This window comes from Callospermophilus lateralis, chromosome 4 (assembly GCF_048772815.1).
Source record: "Callospermophilus lateralis isolate mCalLat2 chromosome 4, mCalLat2.hap1, whole genome shotgun sequence".
NCBI classification, from domain to species: Eukaryota; Metazoa; Chordata; class Mammalia; order Rodentia; family Sciuridae; genus Callospermophilus; species Callospermophilus lateralis.
In genome coordinates, this window is record NC_135308.1 from 13,594,425 (window position 1) to 13,608,259 (window position 13,835).

Sequence of the window (13,835 nt, forward strand, 5' to 3'; positions counted from 1 at the left end):
TGCCTAAATGGAGCTTAGCTTAAATTATTTTTAAATATCTACAAATTATTTCACTTCATGGATATACCACCATCTAACCAGACCGGTCTTTTCCTACTCTAAATAATGTTGCAATGAACAATGACTAATGATGCTCACTTTTGAAAAAGATCAGAAATTATTGCTTGTCATAGCAATACTATTTTCATTAACAGAATTACCAGAGTTTTCGGAACTTGTCAGCAAGCCATCAAAAGATGGCCCAACTGAACAACTATAGAACTTTGAACCCAGAATTATGAGATGAAATTATAAAATGGGTTTCTCCAATAAAAAATAGTTTTGCAAGTAGAAAGGATATGTCAAAAACCAACTGTTACACTTTTCTTTGTTACTCAAATTATCTCTGAATTTGAACACAAGAAAAAAAGAAAAAAAAAGATTAAAAAAAAATTTTCACAGTATAAAGCAATTTTAAGAATTGATACAAGACTCCATACACACCCCTTAAAAATATTAACAAGACTGCAAGATTGCAGCTGCACAATCTAAATCTAAGCACCACTTAACAGTAATTATAAGGTACTGATTCTAAAAGCCACAGCAGCAGTTTAAGAGACAGGCTTATCAGTAAAGACACCCATACAAAACAAAAGCCTCTTTCCTTATATAGGAATAGAAATTTAAATTTTCACTTGAATATGTGTGCTTGTTCCAAGATTTATTAATATTTCAGTTGGAACATTAGAATGAAAGAGAAGGATATTTTGATAGACAAGAGAAAAGTAAAGCAACTGGGTTAAAACTACATTAAAGAAGGCTAGGGGTGTAGCTCAACGGCAGCCCTGGGTTCAATCACCAGTATCCAAAAAAAAAAGGTCTAAAAGTACATTAAAGCATGATAAAAGCAAATAAAACCTGATGTAGAAAATTCTGTGTGAAAGGAGATACTTAAAATGTTTCCTAAACCTATTGTTCATTGTTTTAAAAATATTTTAAACCAAATATGCTTATCAAAAAGAACTCCAAACAGGGCACAGTGGCAAATATCTGTAATCCCAGTGGCTTAGGAGGCTGAAGCAGGAAGGACAAGTTCAAAGCCAGCCTCAGCAACTTAGCAGCAAGGCCCTAAGCAACTTAGCAAGACCTTGTCTCTAAATAAATTATAAAAAATGGCTGGGGATGTGGCTCAGTGATGAAGTACCCCTGAGGTTCAGTCCCTGGTACAAAAATAAAATAACTTGGAGTTTAATCCCCAGTACCAAAACAAACAAACAACAACAAAGTTCTGATAAAACAGAGAAAGAGGAGATAAAATGTCACTTAAAAATCTGAACCTTAAGCTGGACATGGTGATGCATGCCTGAAGTCCCAGGTACTAGGGAGGCTGAGGCAGAAGGACAATGTGGACAGTGTAAGACCAGCCTGGGCAACACAATGAGACCCATTTCAAATGTAACAAAATAAAGGTCAACCTGAATGTTAATTCAGAAGAAAGGCATCCCCAGGCATATTTATTCATCACTTATTTACTTCTAAATAATACAAGCTGACTCTATCAAGTATTATACTCCAGGGTCTTTGTTAACAGATTTAATACACAAGATTTAATTTTTCCCCTAAGAAATAGACGTGATGAGAAATATCCTAATATTTGTTTTAGAAAACCAGTGTAAAATATTTCAAATTTTAAAAACATTTGGCGAAATGGTTCCCAAATGATAAATTAGTAGAAGCTTTCTAAAACTTTGTAATAGTAATTTTAAACCAATAACACACAGTAAAATTACTAGAAGTGCTTTAAAAAGACTTTTAAGTGTTTATGTCCAAATTGGGTAATTTTCAAAAACAGGTTTGAAAAAAATAAAAGTAGTACATGGTAGAAGTAAAAATATGATTCAAATAGTACTAAAGAGGATATAAAGTTAAAAGCATAAGTCCTCCTGACACAGCATCAAGAGGTGATTGCTATTTAACCATTTCTTTGAGCTGGGTATGCTGGCAAATGCCTGTAATCCCAGCAACTCAGGAGGCTGAGGCAGGAAGATCACAGTTTTGAGGCCAGCCTTGGCAATTTAGTGAGACCCTGTCTCAAAAAAATAAAAAGGATTGGGAGTGTGGTTCAGTGGTTGAGCACCCCTGGATTCAATCTCCAGTACCAGAAAACAAAAACAGTTTCTTCTCTGCAGGGTATACATGATCTGCTAATGGCTTCTCTTATCTAATGATTTATCCATCATCTCCCCATAATATATACATAGAACTCTTAGTGTTTAAATAAAGGCCTAGTATTCCATTTTTAAAAATGTATTATCACTTATTTAATCAGTCCCTACTGACATTTAGGTCATCTGTTGTTTTACAATGAACACTCCAATGAACATCCCTATCTTATCATTTTGTCCATGTATCTATGTAGAATTCTAAAATGACCTGTAATGACCTACACTCTGTGAAACTGAATATAATGGAACTCTCATGATTATGTTCCAATATATGAGGAAAAAAAATCATGGCATATGGGCCTGACCTAATTAGGTGGGTCTTTTAAAAGAAAAGGGCTTTCTCCAGCTGGCTAATGGCAGAATTCAGAGATGCATTTGAGCCTAGAAGAAAGCAAAACATCCATACTGGGCATAACATGGGGGACTGAATGTCAAGGACCTGCAAGTAATCTCTAGAAGTTAAGAGCGATAACAAGTCAAAAGGTAGAAAGAAAATGAGAACCTTAATCCTGCAGTTGCAAGGACCGGCAACAACTAGTGACCTTAGAGAAAGACTCCTTGATTTTAGCTCAGTGAATTCAGCCATGCTGTACCTGAACTTCGGACCTACCCTTACTCTTAGATAATCAATGTGCTTTTTTAAGTCACTAAATTTATATTAATTGTTTTACAGCATTAAATATGTTATGCAATCTACATGATAATTTTTGGTCGGAGAAGGTACCAAGGATTGAACCCAGGGGTGCTTAAGCACTGAGCCACATCCCCAGCCCTTTTTGATGTTTCATTTTGAGATAGAATCTTGCTAAACTGCTTAGAGTCTTGCTAAATTGCTGAGTCTGGCTTTGAATTTGTGGTCCTCCTGCCTCAGCCTCCTGAGCTGCTGGGATTTCAGGAGTGTGTGACAGTGCCTGGCCTGCAAGATAAATTCTTACAAAGTAAAAATGCTAATAAAATTTTTATAGATATTGCAAACTGTTCTCTAAATACTCACACCAATTTAAACATCCACCAATGGTAGATCTACTTGTTAAAAATCTTTCTGTTGATTCACCAGGGCTGTGATGATCTGCATCTTGCCCAAATGCAGTTGACTTTTCTATCAGAAGGAGTTTTTAAAAAGTATTATTACTCTAAAATTTCTTTCAATAGCAACAACCTTTCCTTTCAGGCTTTCCAAGGAAGGAGGCTGCCATCTCACATCTAGTTGCAATTGGCAACGAGCATTAATGCGAGCATATGAAACACTATCCAGTGAGTTCTATGGACCAGCACAGGGTTCTGGGGGCTCAATATACTCCAAGTTTCTGAAAAACAATTTAAAAGTTTTAAACTTGAATATTTTGAGGGCAATAAAACTTTACATATTTTATAATATATTATTTCAAGATAATAATCTCAGAAGAAAAATCTGAATAGGACACAAAGTGAAATCCATAATCAAAATATCAACTATATTAACATAGTATTTATGCATATTAAGGATTATTCAGGGAAAGGGGTAGATTTTAGAGCCAGGTGGAGCCAGCGTGGTGGTGTATGCCTGTTGTCTCAGCTACTTGGGAGGCTGAGACTGGAGGATTACAAATTCAAGGACAGTTTAGGCAAGGTAGTGAAATAGTAAGACACCTTGAAAAAACAAAATAAATAAATAAATAAATAAAAAACCTACCACCAACAACAAAAATAAAAAAACAAAACAAAACAGAACAAAATAAAGCCAGATGGGACCAGAGAGATTTAGTTTAGCTTCCTTTTTTATAGAGAACATGCTAGGCCAGGACGGTGGCACATGCCCTAATCCCAGCAGCTTGGGAGGCTGAGGCAGGAGGATCGAAAGTTCAAAGCCACCTCAGCAAAGAAGTGAGGCCCTAAAGCAACTCAGTGTGACTCTGTCCCTAAAATATAAAAAAGGGCTGGGGATATGGCTCAGTAGTTAAGCAACCTGGGTTCAATCTCTGGTGCCAAAAAAAAAGAAGAAGAAAAAAAGAAGACTACAACCCAGATAGGGAAAGTCACTAGTTCAAAAGTTCAAGATCCTGTGCCTGGTTGAGTTGGTTGGTCAGTGGCTCTTGGTTAGAACCCTCCAATGTGGGCGTAAACTGTGCAGCTTCCTCAATTTTGGAGTCCCAAAATCCTGCAAAAGTTTGGGTGATCCTTCAATCCAAAAAAAGAGAGTCTTCCTCAACTTTCATCTCAGAGTTCCTTGGAGTTTTCTAGCAGCTTCTGATAGCTGTGGCCTGAACTGAACCTGTGGCCCTCTTGTTAGTGGGCAGGGACCCCAAATGCAGACCAGTTCCAACATGCAGTTTGCTGGCTCCTGGCCTCCTGATCATCCCCTGGTTTGTTTTTAAATTAGCTAGTAATGTTTTAATTTTTAAAAAAATCCACTTTCATTAAAACATTTTTTTATATTATGGTATTAATAGTTAAAAACAACCTAAGCTCCCTACAATTGTTACTAAATTGAATACGGCATTAATAAGATGGAGTACTTAAAAAATATTAAAATAACATTATAAAATTATGAGTTAAAAAATACATAACAATATTGAAAATGCTATTATGTTAAGTGAAAAGATAAATTTATTTAACAGTATAAGCCGGGCATGGCGGCAAGAATCTCTTTCATCTCAGTTGTTCAGGAGTCTGAGGTCAGTCTGAGCAACACAGCCAGACCCAGTATCAAAAACCCAGTGTAAGTAATAAAAGCCAATTTTTATTTTATTTATTTTATTTTTTAGTTGTAGTTGGACACAATGCCTTTATTTTTTATAATGTGGTGCTGAAGATCAAACCCAGGGCCCTGCACATGCCAGATGAGCACTCTACTGCTAAGCCACAACCCAGCCCAAGCCAAATTTTATTTTAAAAATATAAATGTATTTCAATTACTTCATAACAGATTTTTATTTAGAGAGAAAAAAGGCCAAAAAACTATATTCCAATTAGTGAGATCGTGATTATTTCTAAATGGGGTAATTACAGATAATTTTTATCTTCTCTGTGTTTTCCAACTATCCATCATTTATTAGTTTATAAACATGAGGGATTCAGGCATAGTGGTGCACTCCTGTAATCCCAGTGGCTCAAGAGGCTGAGGCAGGAGAATCACAAATATAAAGCTAGCAATAGCTAGGTGCTGAGCAACTCAGTGAGACCCTGTCCCTAAACAAAATACAAAATAGGGCTGGGGATGTGGCTCAGTGGTCGAATGTCCCTGTACCAAAAAAAAAAAAAAGGGGGGGGGGGAGTACTCAAAAGTTCTTTTCAAAATAAATAATAAATATTTATCCTCCTGAAAGGAGGATCTTAGAGGACTTTTAGTTTTTACCAGGAAAAAATAAATTTGAGTGGTACTCAAAAAAACATTTGAGTCCTACTGATGCTTTTTTCCCTTTATATTTGATTCACTTTTTAAATTTTTTTATTTGATTCATTTGGAACAGGCTAAAGAATAATTTAAAAGACTCCAGAGAAATGAAAATACTTACATTCCTGTTTGAAGGTGAAATATTCTGTAAGATGCCTGCATTCATGATTTCCTCGAAGCAGAAACAATGTTTTAGGATGATTAATCTTTAAACTCCATAAATACAGCACACACTACAAGACAAATTAAAGGATAAAATTTCTTTGTGACTATTATAACACACAAAGACATGTTATATAAATCCAAGTTTGGACATAACTTTCCTATGTTCATATATAATACACAACAGTAAAACTCTATATCATGTACAACTAAAAGAATGTGATCCTTATTAGAATAAGTTACACTCTATGTATGTATAATATGTCAAAATACACTCTACCATCATGTATATCTAAAAAGAACAAATTAAAAACTGAAAGTGGCTTGCTATATTAGCTCCAAGGTGCAAAATAAAATCAACTTTTGAATGTATAGATATGCTTGTTGCCCTAGAATCTGAAAGAGAATAGCATACAGAAAACCTCCCCTTAATGTTTCCATAGTTTATGTAAATATGTAGACCTCTGACAAAGCCACTCACACACACACACATATTTTAGTCACAAAAAGGAATATATAAGCCAGGCGTGGAGGTGACCACCCCTGGTTTAATTCCCTGTACAAAAAAATTTTTTAAAAATTATATATATAATTTTTTAAAATATATATATATGTATGTATATATATATATATATATATATATATATATATATATATATACACACACACACACACAGAAAATGATTCCAATTTTCTTTTAAAAAATTTAGAAACATAAAGGAAGGAAAAAAAAAATAAAGTATTAATGATGATTATTTCTGATTTTTGGAAGGCTTTTGTTTTCTTAGATTCTGTATCTCCAAATTTTTCTACAAAAAATGAACTATTTGTAATAAAAAATACATTCAGGATTCCACAATCTTATTTTCAGCCATTTGACAAAAACATCATACTTATGGCTATCAAGGGAATGGTAAAAAAATTATTTTTCATTTACATACTTGTATCATGTTGGACTAAGCTATAGTCTATAGAATTTATAATCATAGTAGTTTATAAATCTAGTGACTTCCAACTGAAATTAGATATATCCCACAATTCAGTTTTGAAACTGATACAGCACTGTCACCTTCCAGTTTCTATTCATATATCTATTAAGTTATTCCAGAAAAACCCTTTCAAAGTTAGCCAACATCAAATAACAGAATAAATCCATAAAGAAACTATGAGTTATTAATATTCATTCAACAAATATTGAATAGCTACTGTGTGTGAGGAGACTTGCTAGGTCTCAATATGAAGAATATTGAAGATAATTAAACCAGTGTTTTTCATATTATACTGAAAAATCTTTCAAATCTATATATTTCTATAAGACTGTCCATGGGCTGGAGTTGTAGCTCAGTGGTAGAGCGCTTGTCTCGTAAGTGTGAGGCACTGTGTTTAATTCCCAGTACCACAATATCATAATAAGTAAAATAAAGGTCCATCAACAACTAAAAAAATATTTTTAAAAAAAGACTATCAGGTTCTTAAGAGAACATGAATTCTTTTTTTTTCCCCAGTACTGGGGATTGAACTCAGGGCCTAGTACATGATAGGCAAGTATTCTGCCACTTAGCTATACTTCCAGCTCATGATTTTTATTCACACAGCCTGTGACTGAGTTGGCACTCAGGAAATTTTGTTGATTTGTGAGGAAAAAATTCTCTGAATACAGCATAGGTGTACAAAAAGCATTGCGTATTTTAAAAAAATTTAGTTGTAGTTGGACACAATACCTTTATTTTTATTTGTTTATTTTTATATGGTGCTGAGGATAGAACCCAGCGCCTCGTACATGCCAGGCAAGCGCTCTACCACTGGGCCACAACCTCAGCCCCCAGGCATTGCATATTTTTTTACATGTGCTATATTAAATGAATTAAAACTACTTTTAAATTATGAGTTAACAATAAGAAGATAATTTGACCTAACAGTTATGTTTAACAAGATGTCTCATTAATTAAAATGACTAAGAGTTTGGTAAAAAATTAAGATGTCTCATTAATTAAAATGACTAAGAGTTTGGTAAAAAATTAAATTAAAAAAATTAAAAGCTCTTCAGCCTCTGAAACCTCATCTTATAATTACACAAAGACATAAACTTTCAATGTGTCTTTCAAACATTCATATTTTTGACTTATTGTCTACTGAAACACAGTAGCAACAGGGAAGCTTTTCAGTGACAGCCCATGATGAACTCCACCTATCTCTAGTGCCTTAATTTAGACACTGTGGACATTAACTGAGCAGCAGGAGAACTTGCAGCAGGGAAAGGGAAAAGGGCACTTATTTTCTTAGTTCATACCATTAACTTTTGTCCTCACATTTGCACTAAATTAATTTTATGCAATAGCAAAATAACACTGAACTTCTCTGATTCATGAAATTAGACTGCAAATCTAATTAAAGAGTAAAATTAATTAATTTTGCTGTTTATTTTTCCTTGAGCTTCAAAAAAATGACACTGCTTGGTTGACCATTGGGTGAAAAAGATGACTTGTATTTAGGAGTGATGCTACATGAAAAACCAACTGTTCACCTCCAGGGACATATATAGGACACTGAGATTCTCATACTATAAGGGGCCAAGCAGGACTAAAGACAACACAAGAGCAAGCGGACTCATTTTCTCATCTCGTGCTTCTTCTGGAGCACATTACAAATTCAAATAGCCACACTATTTCAAAAGCTACTGTATGTACTTTTATTTGCCAAGCATACAGAGTTCACTCAATGGACATTAAATATGAATGTATGGTGATTCCACTGTACTCCAAACCTTGCATTAGGTTCTACAGTAGTTTTGTCTTTTATACATAAAAGCTTATATTAGTTTTTAATTCTAACCATGTTCCTATAGTTCAATTTTCAAAATATATAAAAGCAAGTTGTGAATTTTCATTAACTTAACTGCAATTCATTTTTCCCTCCAATGAACATTTATTAGGGGTTTACTATGTACAACAGTATCAGAAATTATACCTACAAAAAGCTAAGTGCCTACTTATTTACCATTGGCCGTTAATCTAAGAGTTCATTGTAGCTCGGCAGTTTATGATCTTATAATTAAGGTCAGCTAATTCAATCCCTGTTTAAGGGAAAAGCAATTTACGTCACTTATATGCAGCAAGTACACTACCTTCAAAAAGGAAAGGTTGATAAAAATTAAATTTATTTTCAAAATTGGGTTAATATAGTCTTATATGCCAGGTTTTCTTCTTTTTTAAAAAAATATTTTTTTAATTGTAGACACAATATCTCTCTTTTACTTATTTATTTTTATGTGATGCCAAGGATTGAACCGAGTGCCTCACACATGTCAGACACATGTGCTACCACAACCCCAGCCCTTATATGCAGGTTTTATAATGATAGAAAAAGGAATAGTCTTTTTCTGTCAATGGAAAACATTTATTTTTTTAACTGTTGAAGTAATAAAGTTTATATAAATTTTACCAGTGTTAACATTTTAATTTCTTCTACCAAAGAATTAAAAGCAAATCTTTTTAATGGTAACATGATAGCTCCAACATAGCTGGTTTCATTTTTACCTCTATACTGAAATAGCCTCTGTCCACATAGTCACCCAGAAAGAGGTAGCGTGTGTTACTCGGTGATCCTCCAACTTCAAACAACTTCATCAGGTCAAAGAACTGTCCATGAACATCACCACACACTAGGCAAAAAACAAATAATGTAAAGTGAAAATTTATGTCTTAGAAGAAAAAAGGCATTACTCCAACATGGATTACAGTTTAACTAATTTAAGTCCCTTTTGAATGGACTGCTATGTAATGGTAGTCAATATATTGATATGAAATATTCCCACTAAGAATGTTAGTCATTTAAAATTACATTTCTTCAAGGACCAACAAACATTCTAATTAATGCTAACACAAACACTATCTCAAAATTCAGAGAAAAAATTATCATACCACCTTTAAGTTTGTAATCATTTCGCAAAATTAGCTCAAATCTAAGTGTAACCCTGGAAGTACTTTTCATACCAGTGATTGGAGCTTCCACTTCTATCATAGTTTTCTCTTGTCTCAGAATGGCAGCCCCATCATTGATTATCTTCAAGGCTACTTCCTCTTCCACTCGGCCTTCCTTTACCAAATGGTTTTTCAAAATATCAACTTTAGGTTTCCCATTCTCAAACACTTCCTTCAAAGTAAGCCGTTTGGTCGGAGGAAAGGGAACAGCTAGAATGAGAAAAAAGTAATTTAAAATAAAATGTATAGATAACAACCATGAATGCAGTTCCTTTATGTGTCAAATTAATTTTGATAAATCACTGTAATTTCACATCCACAGCACCAGAACTACGTGAAAAAAATTCTAAGATAAAATTCTAAGATACTGTATATCATAAATGATGAATTATAATTTTTAAAAAGATCACATAATTTGAACTGGGGATGTAGTTCAGTGGTAAGAATGCTTGCTTGCCTAGCATGTGCAACATGCAGGGTTCCATCCTCAGAACCACAAAAGACAAGAAAGAAAGAGGGTCAAGTCAAAAGTCAAAAACTTTTGTACAAATATGATATTTTACAATACAAATATGATCAACTTGAAGGTGGTTCAGGAAATAAATGAAAAGTAAAACAAGGAACTAGATGATATGAATATCTTTATCTTTCTATCTATGGAAAAAGTATTTAAAATGAAATTGGTTAAAACAAATGGAAGAAAAACAATCTTTTTTCGGGGGGATACCAGGGATTGAATCCAGGGGTTCTTAACCACTGAACCACATTGCCCTCTCCTTTTTAAATTTTAGTTAGTGAGAGGTTCTCGCTGAGTTGCTTAGGGCCGCAATAAACTGCTGAAGCTGGCTTTGAACTCACAACCCTCCTGCCTCAGTTTCCAGAGCCGCTGGGATTATGGGCATCTGACACCTCCCCTACCCCCCTCACCCCCCCACCCCACCCCACACCGAAAGAAAGCAATCTTAACACCAAATTAGCATTTATTTCCTCTACAGAATTGAGCTAATAAAACCATGTTTTAGAAGTCTGACTCCAGTTCCTGATTAGGGCAACCACAGATGTATACTTTATTCTTAAAGGTAGTTACCCATTGCATTGTATTACTGATAACAAGGAGAACACTAAAAATGAGATGCAAGGTCTGAAAAACATCTGCTGTAGTGACAGAGCATAAACTTGAGAAGAACAGACACAGCAATTCTGATTGTGTTTTCTAATCTGGAAATGGAACAACTAGTAATAGATATGTAGACAGATATAGATAAATGTAGATATAGATAGATAGATAAAGATAGATATAGATATATAATCCCAGCAACTCAAGAGGCTAAGGCCTGTCTGGGCAATTTAGCAAGACCTTGTCTCAAAATAAAAAAAGAAAAGTGCTTAGTGGCAAAGCACCTTCCTACCAAGTTCGAGGCCCTAGATAAAATCCAATATAACCTCTGGTATCACACACACACAAAAAGACTACATTTTATTTTTATTTTCCCTCCCCTTCTTCAGTGTTAGGATTCCAACCCAACCTTGCTCACAGATAAGCAAGTACTCTACCACTGAGCTACACCCCACCAGCCCAAAAGCTACATTTAATCTAATTCCTTGTAGATGATTTCAGAAAACCAGCAGTCCTCTGAAAATGCAATCCAAAGACTAGGCACATAGAAGATTCTACATTGAATCGTTTCTTTTTTTTTTTTTTTTCTTTTAACTTTTTGGATGATTTATTAATTAAAATGCAGATTATAAAAATTTTATTTGGAATCACTCTTGATTTCTATAATGAACAAAATGAAATGATAAATTTGAAAACTATATGTTGAAATCATAATTAAAATATTTTAATTTACATAATGTATACACTTACTATAAAATCTCTCTGTAGTTACTATAACATCAAACCTCTCTGTAGTTATTAAAGTCTACACAAGTGGAATGGAATTATTTTCTTTCATTTTATGATCTATTACACCCTGGTCATTTCATAAGAACAATTTATTTTGATATTACATTTAATATAGAAATATAGACAACCTAAGAGATATGTACCATTATAAAATGTAGGGCATTAGCAATGCATTTCAGAGAAGCAACAATTAAGAAGACTCATTACTTCTATTTCCATATGTGTTAGGTAGGATATAATCTCTGTTAGTTCTTCTAAAGTGAAGTGATCTTTCTTATCCACGTCTGAGTTTTCCAAAGTCACATTTTTTTTTGGTTCATTCATTCATTCATTCACCTAACAAAGCTCACTTTGCAAGTGGATGAAGCAACTCCTCCTTACTGAGCAGAAATATTCCCTCCAGATCAAAGCCAGGAGAAATAGCCTCTGCCTTTGCCCAGACCCTGTTAGAAAGTTTTGGTAACACCATACTATGAGTGCCTAGCCCTTGCTTTGGCTGCAGTTTGGTATAGAATAATTTTTCTTTGGGTTTATCCAGTGCTGTAATGTGCCCCCAAAACTTTCCTGTTGAAAATTAGTCATGGGGGCTGGGGATGTGGCTCAAGCGGTAGCCGCTCGCCTGGCATGAGCAGGGCGCTGGGTTCCATCCTCAGCACCACATACAAATAAAATTAAGATTTGTGTCCACCGAAAACTGAAAAATAAATATTAAAAAATTCTCTCTCTCTCTCTCTCTCCCTCTCTCCTCTTCAGTAACCTCACTACCACATTAGGTGGCTGGAGGCGGGAGCTAGGAGGAGCCATCCTGGAGCAACCCACTTGAATCGAATGTATGAAATATGATATGTCAAGAGTTTTGTAATGTTTTGAATAACCAATTAAAAAATTAAAAATAAATAAATAAATAAATTAGAGTCTTGTGTCTTTAATTCAAAACTCCCTAGCACTTTCTCCCGGTTCGAACCTTCTTTCATGAAGCCAGCGTGGGTCGCTGGCTACATTTCTCTGTGCATACTTAATTCACCTCTTTTTGGTTTGTGCACCGTGTTTCAGTATTGGGGCTCAAACCTTGTACCTCTCACATGCAAGGCAAGCACTAAGTTACATCCCTGTCCCATCCTCCTCCATTTTTTTTTTTTTTTTTTTTTGAGATAGGGTCTCCCTAAATTGCCCAGGTTGGCCTCTTAGCCTCAAACTTACCATCACCTTGCCTTACCCTTGCAGGAGTTGGAATTATAGGTGTGTGCCACCGTGCCCAGGCCTCTTTATAGTTTTTAAGCTTTTATTCTCAACTTCTGGCTAGCCAATCTATTTAACCCTGCAACCAAAACCTGCTTTAAAAAAAAAAATTTTAGTTGTCAATGGACCTTTATTTTATTTATTTATATGTGGTGCTAAGGATCGAACCCAGGGCCTCATACACGCTAGGCAAGAGCTCTATCTCTGAGCCATAACCCCAGCCCCAGACAAAAATTGTTGAATTCTACAATTCTGCTATCAAATGTTCATTTCAGACATAACAGACTCCTGCTCAACCTTTCTTCTTAAAATTCTTTGCCCCTCAAAAGTGTGGTCTGAGGATCAACGTGAAGCTTTTCAGAAACATAGAATAGCAGGTCCTCACTCAAACCTACAGAAATCAGAATATTTTAATGAGATCCTGAGGTGTCCATTCTGTCTAAGCACTATTCTAATTCACTAATTCTTAACCCTGATGACATATTAGAATTACCTAGGAAACTTCTGATAATAAGATGTACTTTTCATTTTTAGAAATTCTGATCTAATTGGTTTTAGATTGATGACTCAGAAATTGGTATTTTCAGAAATCTTTCCAGGTAATTCTACCGTGCAGCCTATTGTACAGAATGAGAACACTGCTCTAATTTAATCACAATAAATGCAATTTTCCCCTAATTTCATATCATTCTCAATTCTTATTTTTTTCTCAGTCTATCCTTTTTAACTCTATAGCTATACTAATAAGGTAGTACTAGCCATATTTAAACTTAAATTTTAGTTAATTAAATTTAAATGAAATCTAAAATGTAGTTCCCCAGTTGTATTAGCCACATGTCAAGTGCTCAATAGTTTCATGCATCCAGTAACTAACATACTGGAGCCCACAAATCTAGAAGGACACTTCTATCCTGCAGGAAGCTCATGGACAGCACTGCTCTTGAGTATCTACTAAAAGCACAAGCATAAAG

General features: G+C 34.6%; 1 protein-coding gene across 2 annotated transcripts in view; it reads right to left on the reverse strand.

The window, feature by feature from the left end:
• Positions 1 to 13,835, reverse strand: part of Ppp3cc (protein phosphatase 3 catalytic subunit gamma) — a 71,347-nt gene that overhangs the window by 35,872 nt on the left and 21,640 nt on the right. For both annotated transcript variants that reach the window (XM_076853602.1, XM_076853601.1), the window contains exons 2-4: positions 9,732 to 9,929; positions 9,276 to 9,400; positions 5,699 to 5,810 (exon numbers count right to left, since the gene is read on the reverse strand). In XM_076853602.1, the coding sequence (XP_076709717.1) occupies positions 5,699 to 5,810; positions 9,276 to 9,400; positions 9,732 to 9,929 (435 nt within the window). The remainder of the gene's footprint in view (positions 1 to 5,698; positions 5,811 to 9,275; positions 9,401 to 9,731; positions 9,930 to 13,835) is intronic.